Source organism: Alternaria novae-zelandiae (genome assembly GCF_023758075.1).
Source record: "Alternaria novae-zelandiae strain BMP 2774 chromosome Unknown scaffold_3, whole genome shotgun sequence".
Taxonomy (NCBI): Eukaryota; Fungi; Ascomycota; class Dothideomycetes; order Pleosporales; family Pleosporaceae; genus Alternaria; species Alternaria novae-zelandiae.
In genome coordinates, this window is record NW_026056963.1 from 787,933 (window position 1) to 799,923 (window position 11,991).

General features: G+C 54.4%; 4 protein-coding genes across 4 annotated transcripts; all 4 read right to left on the minus strand.

Annotated features, from left to right (window-relative positions):
• Positions 1–582: 582 nt before the first annotated feature.
• On the minus strand, positions 583–2,532 carry RTC5 (Restriction of telomere capping protein 5; the record flags this gene model as incomplete). The annotated part of the gene is made up of 2 exons (XM_049395904.1): positions 583–2,405; positions 2,490–2,532. The coding sequence occupies 2 exons, from the start codon at positions 2,530–2,532 to the stop codon at positions 583–585; spliced, it is 1,866 nt and encodes a 621-aa protein (XP_049258308.1).
• A 471-nt stretch (positions 2,533–3,003) lies between these two features.
• J4E88_002240 (uncharacterized protein) lies at positions 3,004–6,126 on the minus strand (the record flags this gene model as incomplete). The annotated part of the gene is made up of 2 exons (XM_049395905.1): positions 3,004–5,650; positions 5,906–6,126. The coding sequence occupies 2 exons, from the start codon at positions 6,124–6,126 to the stop codon at positions 3,004–3,006; spliced, it is 2,868 nt and encodes a 955-aa protein (XP_049258309.1).
• Positions 6,127–6,902: 776 nt separating this feature from the next.
• On the minus strand, positions 6,903–8,671 carry J4E88_002241 (uncharacterized protein; the record flags this gene model as incomplete). The annotated part of the gene is made up of 3 exons (XM_049395906.1): positions 6,903–7,100; positions 7,146–7,935; positions 7,980–8,671. The coding sequence occupies 3 exons, from the start codon at positions 8,669–8,671 to the stop codon at positions 6,903–6,905; spliced, it is 1,680 nt and encodes a 559-aa protein (XP_049258310.1).
• A 1,055-nt stretch (positions 8,672–9,726) lies between these two features.
• Positions 9,727–11,990, minus strand: J4E88_002242 (uncharacterized protein; the record flags this gene model as incomplete). The annotated part of the gene is made up of 2 exons (XM_049395907.1): positions 9,727–11,768; positions 11,828–11,990. The coding sequence occupies 2 exons, from the start codon at positions 11,988–11,990 to the stop codon at positions 9,727–9,729; spliced, it is 2,205 nt and encodes a 734-aa protein (XP_049258311.1).
• Position 11,991: the final 1 nt, after the last annotated feature.

The window sequence follows — 11,991 nt, forward strand, 5'->3', positions numbered from 1 at the left end:
TGCGACCCACACTATCCACCTTCCGCTCAGCACCTAGCACGGGCATCCGCGACCTTGTTTCGACTTTCAACGGCCTTAGCATGGGAGGAAGGATACAAACGCGCGGCATGAAAGTGCGGAGTTCAGTTAAGAAGCTGTGTGATGGATGTAAGAGTGTGAGGAGGAAGAAGGGACGATATGTTTATATTATTTGCTCGAAGAATCCGAAGCATAAGCAGAGGTGAGTTTGGATGAGGTGGGGATGGGATGGAAGGTGGGTGCTAACAGCGCGTAGGCAAGGATAGAGAGCTTTCGGACACACGAGGACACGAGAGAGCATCTTTGGGGGTGATCGCCGAGTTTGTGGAGAATGACGTGAGAAAGAGGAGGAGCTGTATCATATGTATGCATAACAGGGCATCACAGGCGTTTAACACGGCACTACGAGATTAGGATAGGACACTCAGCTACAATCACAATGGGAAACGGACTGCCATTGCAGGGTAACCTCGGTGCCACGTAAATCGTGTATATCATTACATCGTAACCCACCCTCGCCCTACAACCACCCATCTGCATCTCCATCTCCACACGCAACCCACCTCACCCCATACTCCCCCCACTCCTATCCCCCGAAATAATCCCCGCCATTTTCAACAACTCCCTATCCATCTCCGCATCCCCCGTCCCAAGATTAACCCTCCTTCTCGCCTCCGCCTCCCTCTCCTGCCACGCCCACTCTTTCCTCTGCTGTTCCGCAACCTCATCCCCACCACACCCCCACACCTCCAAACACTCAATCTCAAAGCGATCCTGCCAATCCCTCTTCTTCCTGCCAGGCAACTTGCTCGGATGGAACGAGCCCCCGCCCTCCGACAGATGCGTGAAGATGCCGAATTCGAGCGCGTCATCGAGGTGCAGGGAGACGGGGCCAGGGCGAAAGGGCGAGTGCGAGAACTGTGTTGAGGAGGCTGTTTGTGTGGGGATGGGGGTGCCGAGACCGAGGCCCGCGGGGTGGGTGGGCGATTTGGAGAAGTAGGTGTAGTCTTTGCTGAAGGTGGAGGCGGGGAAGATGTCGTGGGTGGGGGAGAGTTGGAAGAGCTGGGTGGAGGAGTCGCCGAAACAGGTTTTGCCTGTGTGTTTCCATTGTGAGGATATGTAGGCGCCGTAGATGAGGGTTTGGTTGGGCGCGCTGGATGTTATGCTGGAGGGGTGGCGTTTGGGTGGGAGCATGTCTTGTAATGCGCGTTCCCGTGTGCTAGAGGGTGTTGCAGGGAGGAGACGGCCTTTTACGAGGAGGATGGTAGGCGCGCGCCAGTTGAAGACTTGCTTTTCGAAGGAGCCCATGCTGAAGCCGTGGGTGTTGCCGCTGTATAGTGGACGTAGTCTGCGGAAGAGATTGCTGCCCTTGATGAAGAACGAGAGTTGGCTGAGTGTAGTCAAGTTCAAGATCTCTCCCGGCTCCCGTAAGACTGGCTCCAGTTCTGCCTTCGGCGGAGGTATCACAGGCTTGCTCCCTTGTGTGGGTGAGCCAGGACCTGCCTTCTTTTTGGAGAGATCGAAGTCTTTCGCAAAGAGGAAGTGCTCGAATAGTGGGTTGAGGCCGTTGAACAAGTAGGGCATCGTTGTTGAGACGACAGTGTTGAAGGTGCGATATGTGACTCCTGGATGATTCTCGACGTTGAAAGACGACAGTATGACATGCGCCGCCTGCCGTAAATTCTCGACCCGCTTATCTGAGAGATCCGGTGCCAGTGACGAGAGACTTTGCTGCGCATCGATCGGCGCAATAAGCAGCAGCAGCTGAACCAGCTTGAGGAAGTTGTCCGTCGGTATAATCGAATGATGAACATTCGTCTGCTCCCCATGCTTAAACGCGTCGATCGCATCCATAGAGTCCAACGCAGCCAGCACCAACTCATCATCATCCTCGTCCTCCCCTTCCTCTCCCTCGTCCGGCGCATCAATCGCCCACCCCATATTACTGCTCCCGCCCTCCACCTTCTTAGCTTTATCTTCCACTTCCTTCTCCTTATCCTCCAAACTCGACCGAATCCCCTTATCATAAATTGCCAAACTCCTATAAACCTCCCTCAACCAAATCTCCTTCCCCCTCTTCTTAAGCACAGCCCCATACCTCTCCGTCAATATCGTAACAACCTTCAGCAACGCCTCTTGTGTAAGTATAGCCGGCGCCTGGCTCGGAAGGGGAAACGCGCCCAGGTAGCTAGCCATCTGGAAGACAACAGAGCCCACGCCGAGCGCATCAGGCAGTTCGAGGAAACGACATAGCGTGCTTTCGCTCCAGTATTGTACGCCGGATTCGGTGTCGGCGAGGGAGCGGAAGACGGAGTTAAAGCAGTAGAGTTCGAGCGGGGAGAAGCTTTTTGACGCGAAGCGTTGGGCGATGGTTTGGGAGAGTTGTTCTGGGGTTCGTTAGTTGGAGTGTTTAGGCGGCGACTGAGTAGCGGCGGGTGTAGAATGGGAAGTAGTCGACGGAGTGTACTTACCCAGCGTCAGTTGCGGGGTATCGTGCGATGCTCCTTGACCCATGATCGCGGTAGCTAGGCGGTTTCGGCGCGAGGTGGCATGAGCGGGGAAGTTCCTAGGTCGTCGCGTCGCGATGCTGTGGCTCGATGGGCGATGACGGAATGCGGGTTATGTCCGATAACACCGAAATTCTCGACGCGTACATTGTCGACTCTCTTTCACATCGAGGTGCATCTACCGCGTATCATCTCATCCACGCTTTCAGATCGAACCTTCAGATTAGTTCTACAAAATACGAAGAATGTCGTCGCTAATATACAGCGTCTTTTCCATGCATGTATGCTACGCGACGTAGCGACGCGATGGGGCAACGGGTTGAGCAACGATCTTGCGCGGAAAACATCACACCACTCAAGGGAAAGAATAGACATCCACTTACGGAGGATGATAGAATCAAATAAGCTAGACGCTCACATTGCGTTAAGGTCTTGCTAACTTCCATCCTAATACTGACATAGTCTACAGAGCACCTGTTCATCCCCTACCCCGTCCGCGTCCACCGCGATCTCCACGATCACCCCGTCCGCCTCCTCTGCCACGACCGCGTCCACCCCCGCGAACCCATGTCGGCGCATCTCCCATAGTGAAGTTATCACTTGGAGGAGGTCCACCTCGACCGCGGCCGACATTGTAGAACCCAACGGGCGGAAGGGGACCGGCGGGAGGTGGAGGAGGGAATGCAGGAGCGGAACCATCCAAACCACTGCCACGACCCCCGCGGCCAAAGACCCCACGACCGAAGCCTTGGACGCTATGAGAAGCTCCGCCTCGTCCGCGTATAAAGTTCATGGTGTTGCTGTTGTAAGGTGGGTGAACGGTACTGGAACTGCTCTGTCCACCACGAGTACTAGGTTCATCGCTGCTGCCGCGACCACGTGTAGACGACCTAAGTTCATAGCGAGGAGCTTCAGCAGAACCCTCCACGGCAGGTCCGTTTGTATCGGCAGTTGTATGGCCCCTACCGAATCCTCCACGATGTTGGCCACGGCCGCGGTGGAAGCCTCCGCGTGCAGCATTCTGCAGATTTTGATTGTCCATGGCTTCACCGAAATCATCCAAATAGTCCCACATGGATTGAGTGTCTGTCTGGGCTGGCGAGGATTTTGCCACTGAAGCCCACGTTGGTGCTTCTGACGAACTTGCCATAGAAGACCCCGTCGGTGCTTCCGATGAGCTCGTTGTAGGACCCCCCGGTCCAGGTGGGTAAGGCGAAAGCCCAGGCCCGAAATGACTTGCCGGTACCATTCTGCGTTTTGGGGCTTTCGGGGTAGGAGGAGCGACGTATTCGACTATGAATGTAGCGCCGTACTTCCTCAATGCGGTCTGTAGATGTGGTAGCATGGAGCCCAAATCGCTCGCTTCTGGAACCGGGCGACGAGCAGTCATGGTGTCAGCAAGAGCCTCGTCGTAGGCGTACAGTTCGTCTTCGATCATTCGCTCAATAGCCGATTTGTCAGATTCACCCATCCTCTCTTTGGCCCACTTTTCCACTGTACTGAGAATGGTATTGCCTTGCTGTTTGAAGTGGAAATCGACAACGTCTTTCCAAAGTGGTGGCGGTTCATCGAGCCAAGCTAGAATGGCAGTGCGTACGGTATGGTCACGAATCTTTCTGTTGTACATCGCTGAAGGCCCGTTGGGGCTGCGAGTATAGCCCGCTTCCCTTCCTGGTTCGTTGTACCATGGCTCCTCGCACAGTATCATTGCTTGTATGGAGATCAATACTTGTAGCAATGTCGACTCCCCAGAATTCCATGGCTCTCCAGACCATGTACCAAGTAAAGATAAGCAAACTTTACCGTCTGCGTAAAGATTTGGGTTAATGTTTAGACGACCGCCCGCTGTTCCCTTGAAGTTGACCTGCGGAGGGAGGTTCGGAAACATCTGGCCGCAGAAGATGTCGAACTCGAAGAGGCCATTTTCATACGGTGTATCAGCAGGTCCGACAATGACGCACTTGAGGATATCGGGCCTATCCTCGCAATAGCGTACGAAGATGCCCGGTGGCAGGCCCGTTTGCAGCGTCGTAATCTCTGTGATCAACCGCTTGAATCTTCCCGGCTGGGAGTCCATGAAGCCCTTCGCTGTGTTCCAATAGTAATGAGTTTCTGACATCAGCTTGGAGTCTACATCCCTCAAACCGAGGCCATCAGGTACCACGACGGTCGCCTTGCCGCCTACGCTATCGGTCGCTGTGATCATATGCGTTTGAATGAACTCGGTAAAGGTAGCAATGCCTTCGCATACTTGAATAATCGTCAGGTCCTCGTCACCCATGAAAACTTTTATGTTCGCCATGAAGCTCTGTAGCATCGTTGAGCTCTGAGTAGTGAGGTTTCGTAGACATTCGGCTAGAGTGGTCACCCTCTCCTTTGCGTCGGGTACCCCATCATTGAAAGAGAGCGTGAGCAAGTCTATTGTCTCAGGTCGCGCATATCGAGGGCCAAAGAGCGCTGCCTTCGTACTGGAATGCGAGCCAACCATAGTCAGGAAGGAGAACAGCGCCTGATAGAGGTATTTGCGGTTGGTAACATCGACCAACGAGTCGTTGCGTAGGAGCTCTGCGCAGTATGGGAGGATCTTGCTGTTGTTGAGCATTTCCAAGATGGCACCGGGAGGATCGAAATCGAAGCAGGCCTCCCGCTCGAGAGACGGAAGCAGATCGGTCAAGCAATACAGGACAGTTATGCTGAACATGTCTTCTTTTTTCTGTGTAATCCGCGCCTTTGACATGAAGTCGTCTTTTCTGCCCATCGCATTCTTGGGTTTGGGTTTGTTGGGTATGGGCTTCATCGAGTTCATAATGTGTTCAAAGCCGTTCGGGGTTGGTGCTTTCCCATACATGTCTTCCAGTGCTTCAACATTGAAAGGCAAACCGTTGATATCATATCCGGCTTCGCCATCGTCTTCAGAGGTGTCGTCGTCGTACATATCGTGATCATGTCCACTGGAACCCGAGGTATGCCCGCCGTAGCCCTTACCACTAGGCATGGATTCTCTCGAAAATCTGTGACCGCCCAAGGGACCTGTATTTAACCCTCCGCCGCGGGTAGACTTCTGGATCTTCATGGCCTTTGATTTCGACTCCGGCTTGACTTGCTTGGATATGTTCCCGAGATTTCTGGACTCCCAGATGCGCCGATCGAATCCACAGAGGAGTGCCCATATCAGGAATAAACGCCCGCCCATACAACACCATGACACGTTCTGTGAGGCAAACCCGACCTTGGATGACTTTGTGAAGGCGACTGGCTCGCATGCGATGCATGAACGCGTGTTGCAGTTACTGCATCTGAGATTGCAGGATAACTGATCCACCGTACCGTCCGCCCAGTCTTGAAACAGGTTCCGAACATCCAGTTCCGATGAAAAGAACAGGTCGTTGCATACGCGGCATCTGCGTATCCTGAGGTGATTTGTGAGTTCCGCGAAGGTGTCTAGGGTAACATAGTTCGACCGCGTCTCGGGCTGGTAGTCTGCGATCCTTGTATAGTCCTTGTCTGCTTCTTCTATAGGGTTGGCAGGGCTCGTTGTATGCATGGCGGATCCGTCATCGGAGTCGTCCCTGTCTGCGTCGATTGGGTCTCCTTCCGACATCGTGCCAAACTCTCACAATAAGCAAAGAGCCTGGAGGTATTCTGTAGATCTTTGGGTGACAGCAGAGGGCTGGAAACTAGGCCGGAAGGTCGTCACAGATCTTTCGGTCGCCAGATACGTTTGCCAGAAGACGTTGTATGCTGCGAGCAAGTTGAGTGTTGATAACGATTGGGTAAAACAATGCTCGCACAAATACGCGGAATGCGAGGCTGATTCCACGCTCACCCCAGCACGTGCCGCAAACCGCAAACGCTGCTCATGTGCAAGCTGCCGTGTAGCGAGCGGCGGAGTGACGGAAGAATACGCTGGCACTTCTGATGTTGCGATGGGTGTGGAGAGAAGGTCAGTAAGAGCGAAAGGCAGCGACGGAAACGGAAACAAGGCTAACTACGGATAGACGCAGTCACCTTTACTTGCCTGGGCGAGGGCCAACCGCGACTGCCCAATGGGAACTCACTGTTGTTACACAGGCGCTGCGGGTCTCAGCCGCGGAGTTGGGGCTGAGCATGTGACGTCGGTGCCTAACCACATTCCTGGGAGCATCTGCGTGCTTGCAGAAGCGCGCTACGTCCGCGCAGTCACATGGGCATGAATATCAGAATCAACAATTATGCTAAAAGCATGGGTAGGTAAGTGTCGATACATCTGGATCTTTCCAGATCGCTGTCTCATTCATGTCAAGGGTATGAGCCGAAGGCCATGCCAATGACCCTAGCTCCTTCCCAACACGAGCAGCAAACCTATTCAAACACCGCTGCAGATGCACGCTCAGACGCCTACAACATCACCAACCCGATACCGCCCATGTGGTCCTTGCTCGACTGGTTCCGCGAATCAATGCCACCCGGTATCGGCGCAGCGCGGTAGTTGTAGAGGTAGTAATGCAGGGAGCCGTCTCCAGCGCCGAAGCGTTGCTCCTCCAGGAACAGCGGGTTATCGAGAAGGGTAAGCGCGTTGAAGACGTCAAAGTCGGCCTGGTTATGTTAGCAAAGATATGTATTGGAGGGTAGGGTGCTCACCTTCTTTGACAAAATCAACGCGTCCTTCATCAGCAAGTTTAGTCGCTGCTTGAGCTTTGTCTTGTCCTTGTCCTCTTTGTCGAATGCGACTTCTGTACCGTAGTAGAAGAGGTATGCCGCCTTGATGGTGTTGTGCTTCTTGTTGCCGATGACAGTGCTCTCAAGGTTGTAGAAGGAGAAGTAGTCGGTGATCTTGTGGGTGTAGGGGTCCTCAACAACGTAGCTCCACACAACCTGCTCCTTCGGCTTCTCCTTCGGCGCCATCCAGTGCTCGAATTCGGTCTTGTTGAAGACTTGTGCCATGTCCATGCGCTCCAGGTATCGCCTCAGCAGATCAACAGCTGCGTCAACGTCCTTGGCCTCCATCTCGCGAAGTCCAGGGGTGGAGGTGGTGTCTGGGAGTTTGTACCGTATGATCTGGCGTTGCTTGGTGCTACCGTGGGGGAGAGGAGAGAAGCCGACATCGTAAAGCTTCTCCCAGTCGATGGCGCGGTGGAAGTAGCGGGCTGTTGAGACGGGTGTGGGAAGTAAGGAGCCGACAGTGTATACGGCCTGGAATGTGCCTTCGACGTAGCAGCGGCGGGTAATCTCTTTGATGAGGACGGGCGCTAATCGCTTGGAGCGGAGCTTCTTGTGGACGCAGAGGAAGTTGACTTCGGAGCAGTTGAGGACCTTGTCGCGAACGCGCATTTGTATCGGGATGCCTGAGATGAATGCGACGAGCTTGCCTGAGGCGGTTGCGCGGACACCAACATGCCATTCCTTCTTCCAGCCTGGCGCTTTCAGGGCCCTGCTTGTGTTAGCTAAGCCTCCAATCCCTCTCCAATGACCTACCAGTTCAAGAATGACGGCGAGTACTTGAAGCGGAAGGTCGCATCCTTGTCTTCAACGTAGTGGTTTGTGAGCAGCTCGTATACCTCCTCCAGCTGCTTCTCGTCCTCCAGGTCCATTGTCACCCACTCAAAGCCAGGGTACATTGGGCTGGGGTTCTTGTCCACCTCGTCAATCTTGATCTCCTTGATAGGGCCGTCCTTGATCTTCTCCTTGTTCGCCATCTCCTCGAAGCTGGGTACGGGCTGTGTCTTCCAGAAAGCGTGGCTGGCCATGTCCTTTTGGCTGCCCTGTGGCGCCAGCCCCGTCAGCATCTCGTTGATGTTGAGCTTCTTGATCAATTGCGCGAGTTCTTCCTTGTTGTTCGCCTTGCCCTGCAGTTCATTCGCCAGGCCGGGGTTGTTCGCGAGCAGCATGTTCATCGCTTCCTTGGGTAGGACGTTTCCTGCGGGCGCATTCAGGTCGGTGGTCTCGCCAGCCTTGCCTTTGCCGCTGATGGCATCCTTGATCTTGCGCTTCCTGCTCTTCTTCTTCTTTTCCGACGCGCCCTCTGCGCCTTCCACCGTCTCGGTCGCGTCGTCGCCGCTCTCGTCTGCGGATTCGGCTTCTGCCTGCTTGCTCGATTCGGCGACAGCTTCGGCCGCTGCCTGCGACGTCGCGTCGGGGTCGGAGATCTTGGAGGCTTCTTGAGGCATGTTGGAGGGGTGTAGGGTGTGTCGGCGGGCTAGCGGGGAGGTGTGGCTGTTGTAGTCTTGCCTGGCAGCTCAGGAACAGGTAATTGAGCACTGAGAGCTGCTTTGGGTGGGGCATGGAGGGGCACCTCGAGTCGCGGCTGCACCTGCCCTGCCGTCAGCACCACAACTTCATTCACACATACACACGAACATGGAGACTGCTCATCGATGATCACAAACAACTTGGATACTCGTAAGATGACTTCATTGATCAAGCGGTTGTAACGCGAATCTCAGTACCAAATACAAACAGGTGGGTATCTTCCTAGCCAGACTCCAAAACACCCGCCGAACGCCGGCCCTGAAAGGCGCCCAAAAGCAACAGTAGCAAGGGGTATCGTACAAAAGAAAACACTCTCAAGATGCCATCGCGTCCAAGATCCACAACATCGCCACCACGTCCTCCTCATCTCACACTACATCACTCATCCACCCCTTCTACACTCACTTAACCCGCGTCCATACCATCTCAGCATCCACATCACAACCATCAGTCGCTTATCCATCCGTCCAGCACATGCATGTCAACACAAACAAACCCTACCCACCCCACCATCCTTCAGAACGGGACCTTCCCGGGGTAAACCCCGGTTCAGTCACTCAGGCACCGTAGAGGGCTATACCTGCTGCATCGGATAAGGGTGAGGAGCTGGTGTAACAAGACAGTCGGGCAATCCAAACAACACATAGTGTGTGCTTGGGCTTCGATGTCTTGACTCCATAGAGGGCGGGAAGGGTTTGTTAGTAGCGGCGCGGTGGGGCACCCGGTGAGGCACACGAATGCGCTACTCACCCTATAGGTGGCACAGGGCCGCTACCTTGTCAGTGTTGAGTCTTGTGTAGAGGGAGGATAGGCGGTGGTGGTATTGAAGTGGATCGGTGAGGCGAGGTGGAGGGGAGTTTCAGTAGGTGTTTACCAGGGTGTTCGAGTGGCGCTGGTGTGTGATGAGGATTCGTGGCGTTGACATCGTTTCTCTCATGTTCGTTGGTATCTTCGGTCAGAACTTTGTCCGTGTCTAGGCAAAGTCCCTCCTGTAGAGCGGGAAGTCCGTCGTCCTGGGCTCACCAGTCGGGCACGGATCACTCGAGTAGGCGGGCATCTTGGGCAGTGAAGCCATCTTGTGTTTGCGAAGCGGCGCAGTACCGAAATCCATCTTGGCAGTAAACTTGCGGAGCTCGGCGGCGTCGAAAGGAGCAACCTTGGGCTTCATGGCCTTGGGATCGCCCCACTGCGCAAGCTGGCCCTTGGCGGCAAAGTCCTCGATCTGGGGTCCAAAAAGACCCTCAGGATTGACGTAGACCGGGAAGCGCTTCTCGTGGATGTTGAACGGGTTGTGCTCAGACTTGTAGACGGGGATGTTGAGACCAGGTATGGCGCCGGAGAAGACCCAGTGATCCTTGACGAACGGATCGAAGTTGTCGGGAACGTTACCAGGGCCGTTGGCCTTCCAGGCAAGAATCATCGACATACGGAAGGGCTCCTTCTCGTACTTCATGCCGAAGTTTTCAACCTGCTTCAAGTATTCGCGGCCAAGATCCCATTTGTTAACCGCCCGGACCGTGTATTCCCTGTAACCCATGTAGAAGCCAGTGCGCGGGTCGGGTTTAACGCGGAACTCAAGCTGGCTGGGCTGGTAAGGATGTTTGGCGTTGAGATCGTTGGGCCTTCGACCATGGAGTTCGTTGTATAGAGCGTTCAAGATGGCGCAGAGCAGAAGACGGAAGTAATTGTTGTCGTGAACGAGCTCGATGATTGTTGCACGGTAGCCAACACACTTCTCGCCAATCTCGCGGCTGTTAATGGAGTCGTAGTGTTGCTCCATGTACTTGATTTGAGCTTCCAAACGAGCTATGTCTTCGAGGGATTTCCACTGTCGCAGCAAAAGGAGCGCGATCTGGCTGTGGTTGTATGTGGACGCCTCGCAGTAAGCGTTGTGGACGTTGTCTTCGTAAGACTTGATCTCGCGGGGCGCCAAATTGTCAGGTACTTTCCTCTCCAAGAGACGGATCAGGGCACGATTGTAGACCGCTTTGACCAGCTTGAGGCCAACCCAAACCCCACCGAGAGCCGTCTTGATCAGCCCATTGGATACGGAGAGCATTTCCCGAAGGCCCTTCAGGCCGGTCTGGTAGCATCCTAGCCAGATGTCCCAAAAGTACGCATCTTCGCTCCCGCCGAAAAGACCTTCCATCGTGACCAAGCTGACATCGCGAGAGTGTGACCAAATCTGCATCCAAGATCGGATACGGAGCTTGATCACAAGAACGATGAGATTCCAGCCGAGAAAGAAGATGTCGCTCAAAGCGGCCTTGATTATCACAGAGAACTTGGTCTCCGGTTGTCTTGGTCTGGCGGCGGCAAGGTCTGGGAAAAGGCACTCTCCGATGGTAATCCTGGTGATAGGTCGATCGAATACTCTGTCGATGCGACGCGTGCTTGTCCGGGCTTCGTACCAACGTCTCGCTTGTCTAGCAATCCATTGTCCTGGGGCGGTTGCAACCGTCTTTGCAAACCGTCCACACAGGAAGAGGATGTGCCCGATGGGCGGCAGTTGGAAGTGGGCGATGAGGAGAAGTGGATACGAGAAAAGGACTTTGATTATCTTCGGCCATACTACGTATCCTTCTGACCATCCGATGCAGTAGTCGGTGATCAAGCATACCCAAGCCAGGATCAGACAAGCATATCCGATGCGGCAGCCAGTGTGTCGAAAGGAAGCGTCGATGTATTCAGGGATCTGACCCAATGATTGCATAACGTGATCCTTGCCTTTGACGATGATAGCGATCCATGAGGCCATGACGGCGGCGGAAAAGACGGCGGCGAAGATTGCGATGACATCGAACGTGGAATACTGAGGCGTCCACATTACGTGCATTGCAGTCGTACGATCTTGATGAAGCTCATCGGAACGAGCTCGGGTGCGAGACTCAGCCCGAGTGTAGTCAGGGGAGGGGTAGGCGTAGTCGTCGATAGTAGAACGGTCGGACTCAGGAACAGGGGTGGAGGAGGTGGACGGAATGGCAGGAATGTCGTGGGTGATGGCGGTAGCAACAACTAGAGGGGAGGTCAGTCATCGTATATATCGAAGTGAGCACCGAGCAGTCGAAACTTACCTCCGACGGTTTCAGTGAAGGTGACAGTGATGGTAGGTAGAGGTTGTTCAAGCACGAGATAAGTCTTAACGACCATCTCGACTTCGGACGCCGGTAACGGCCATTTCGCACGATTCCAGACGGCGATACCCACCAAGTACAGTAAGGCGTCAGCCCACCACATG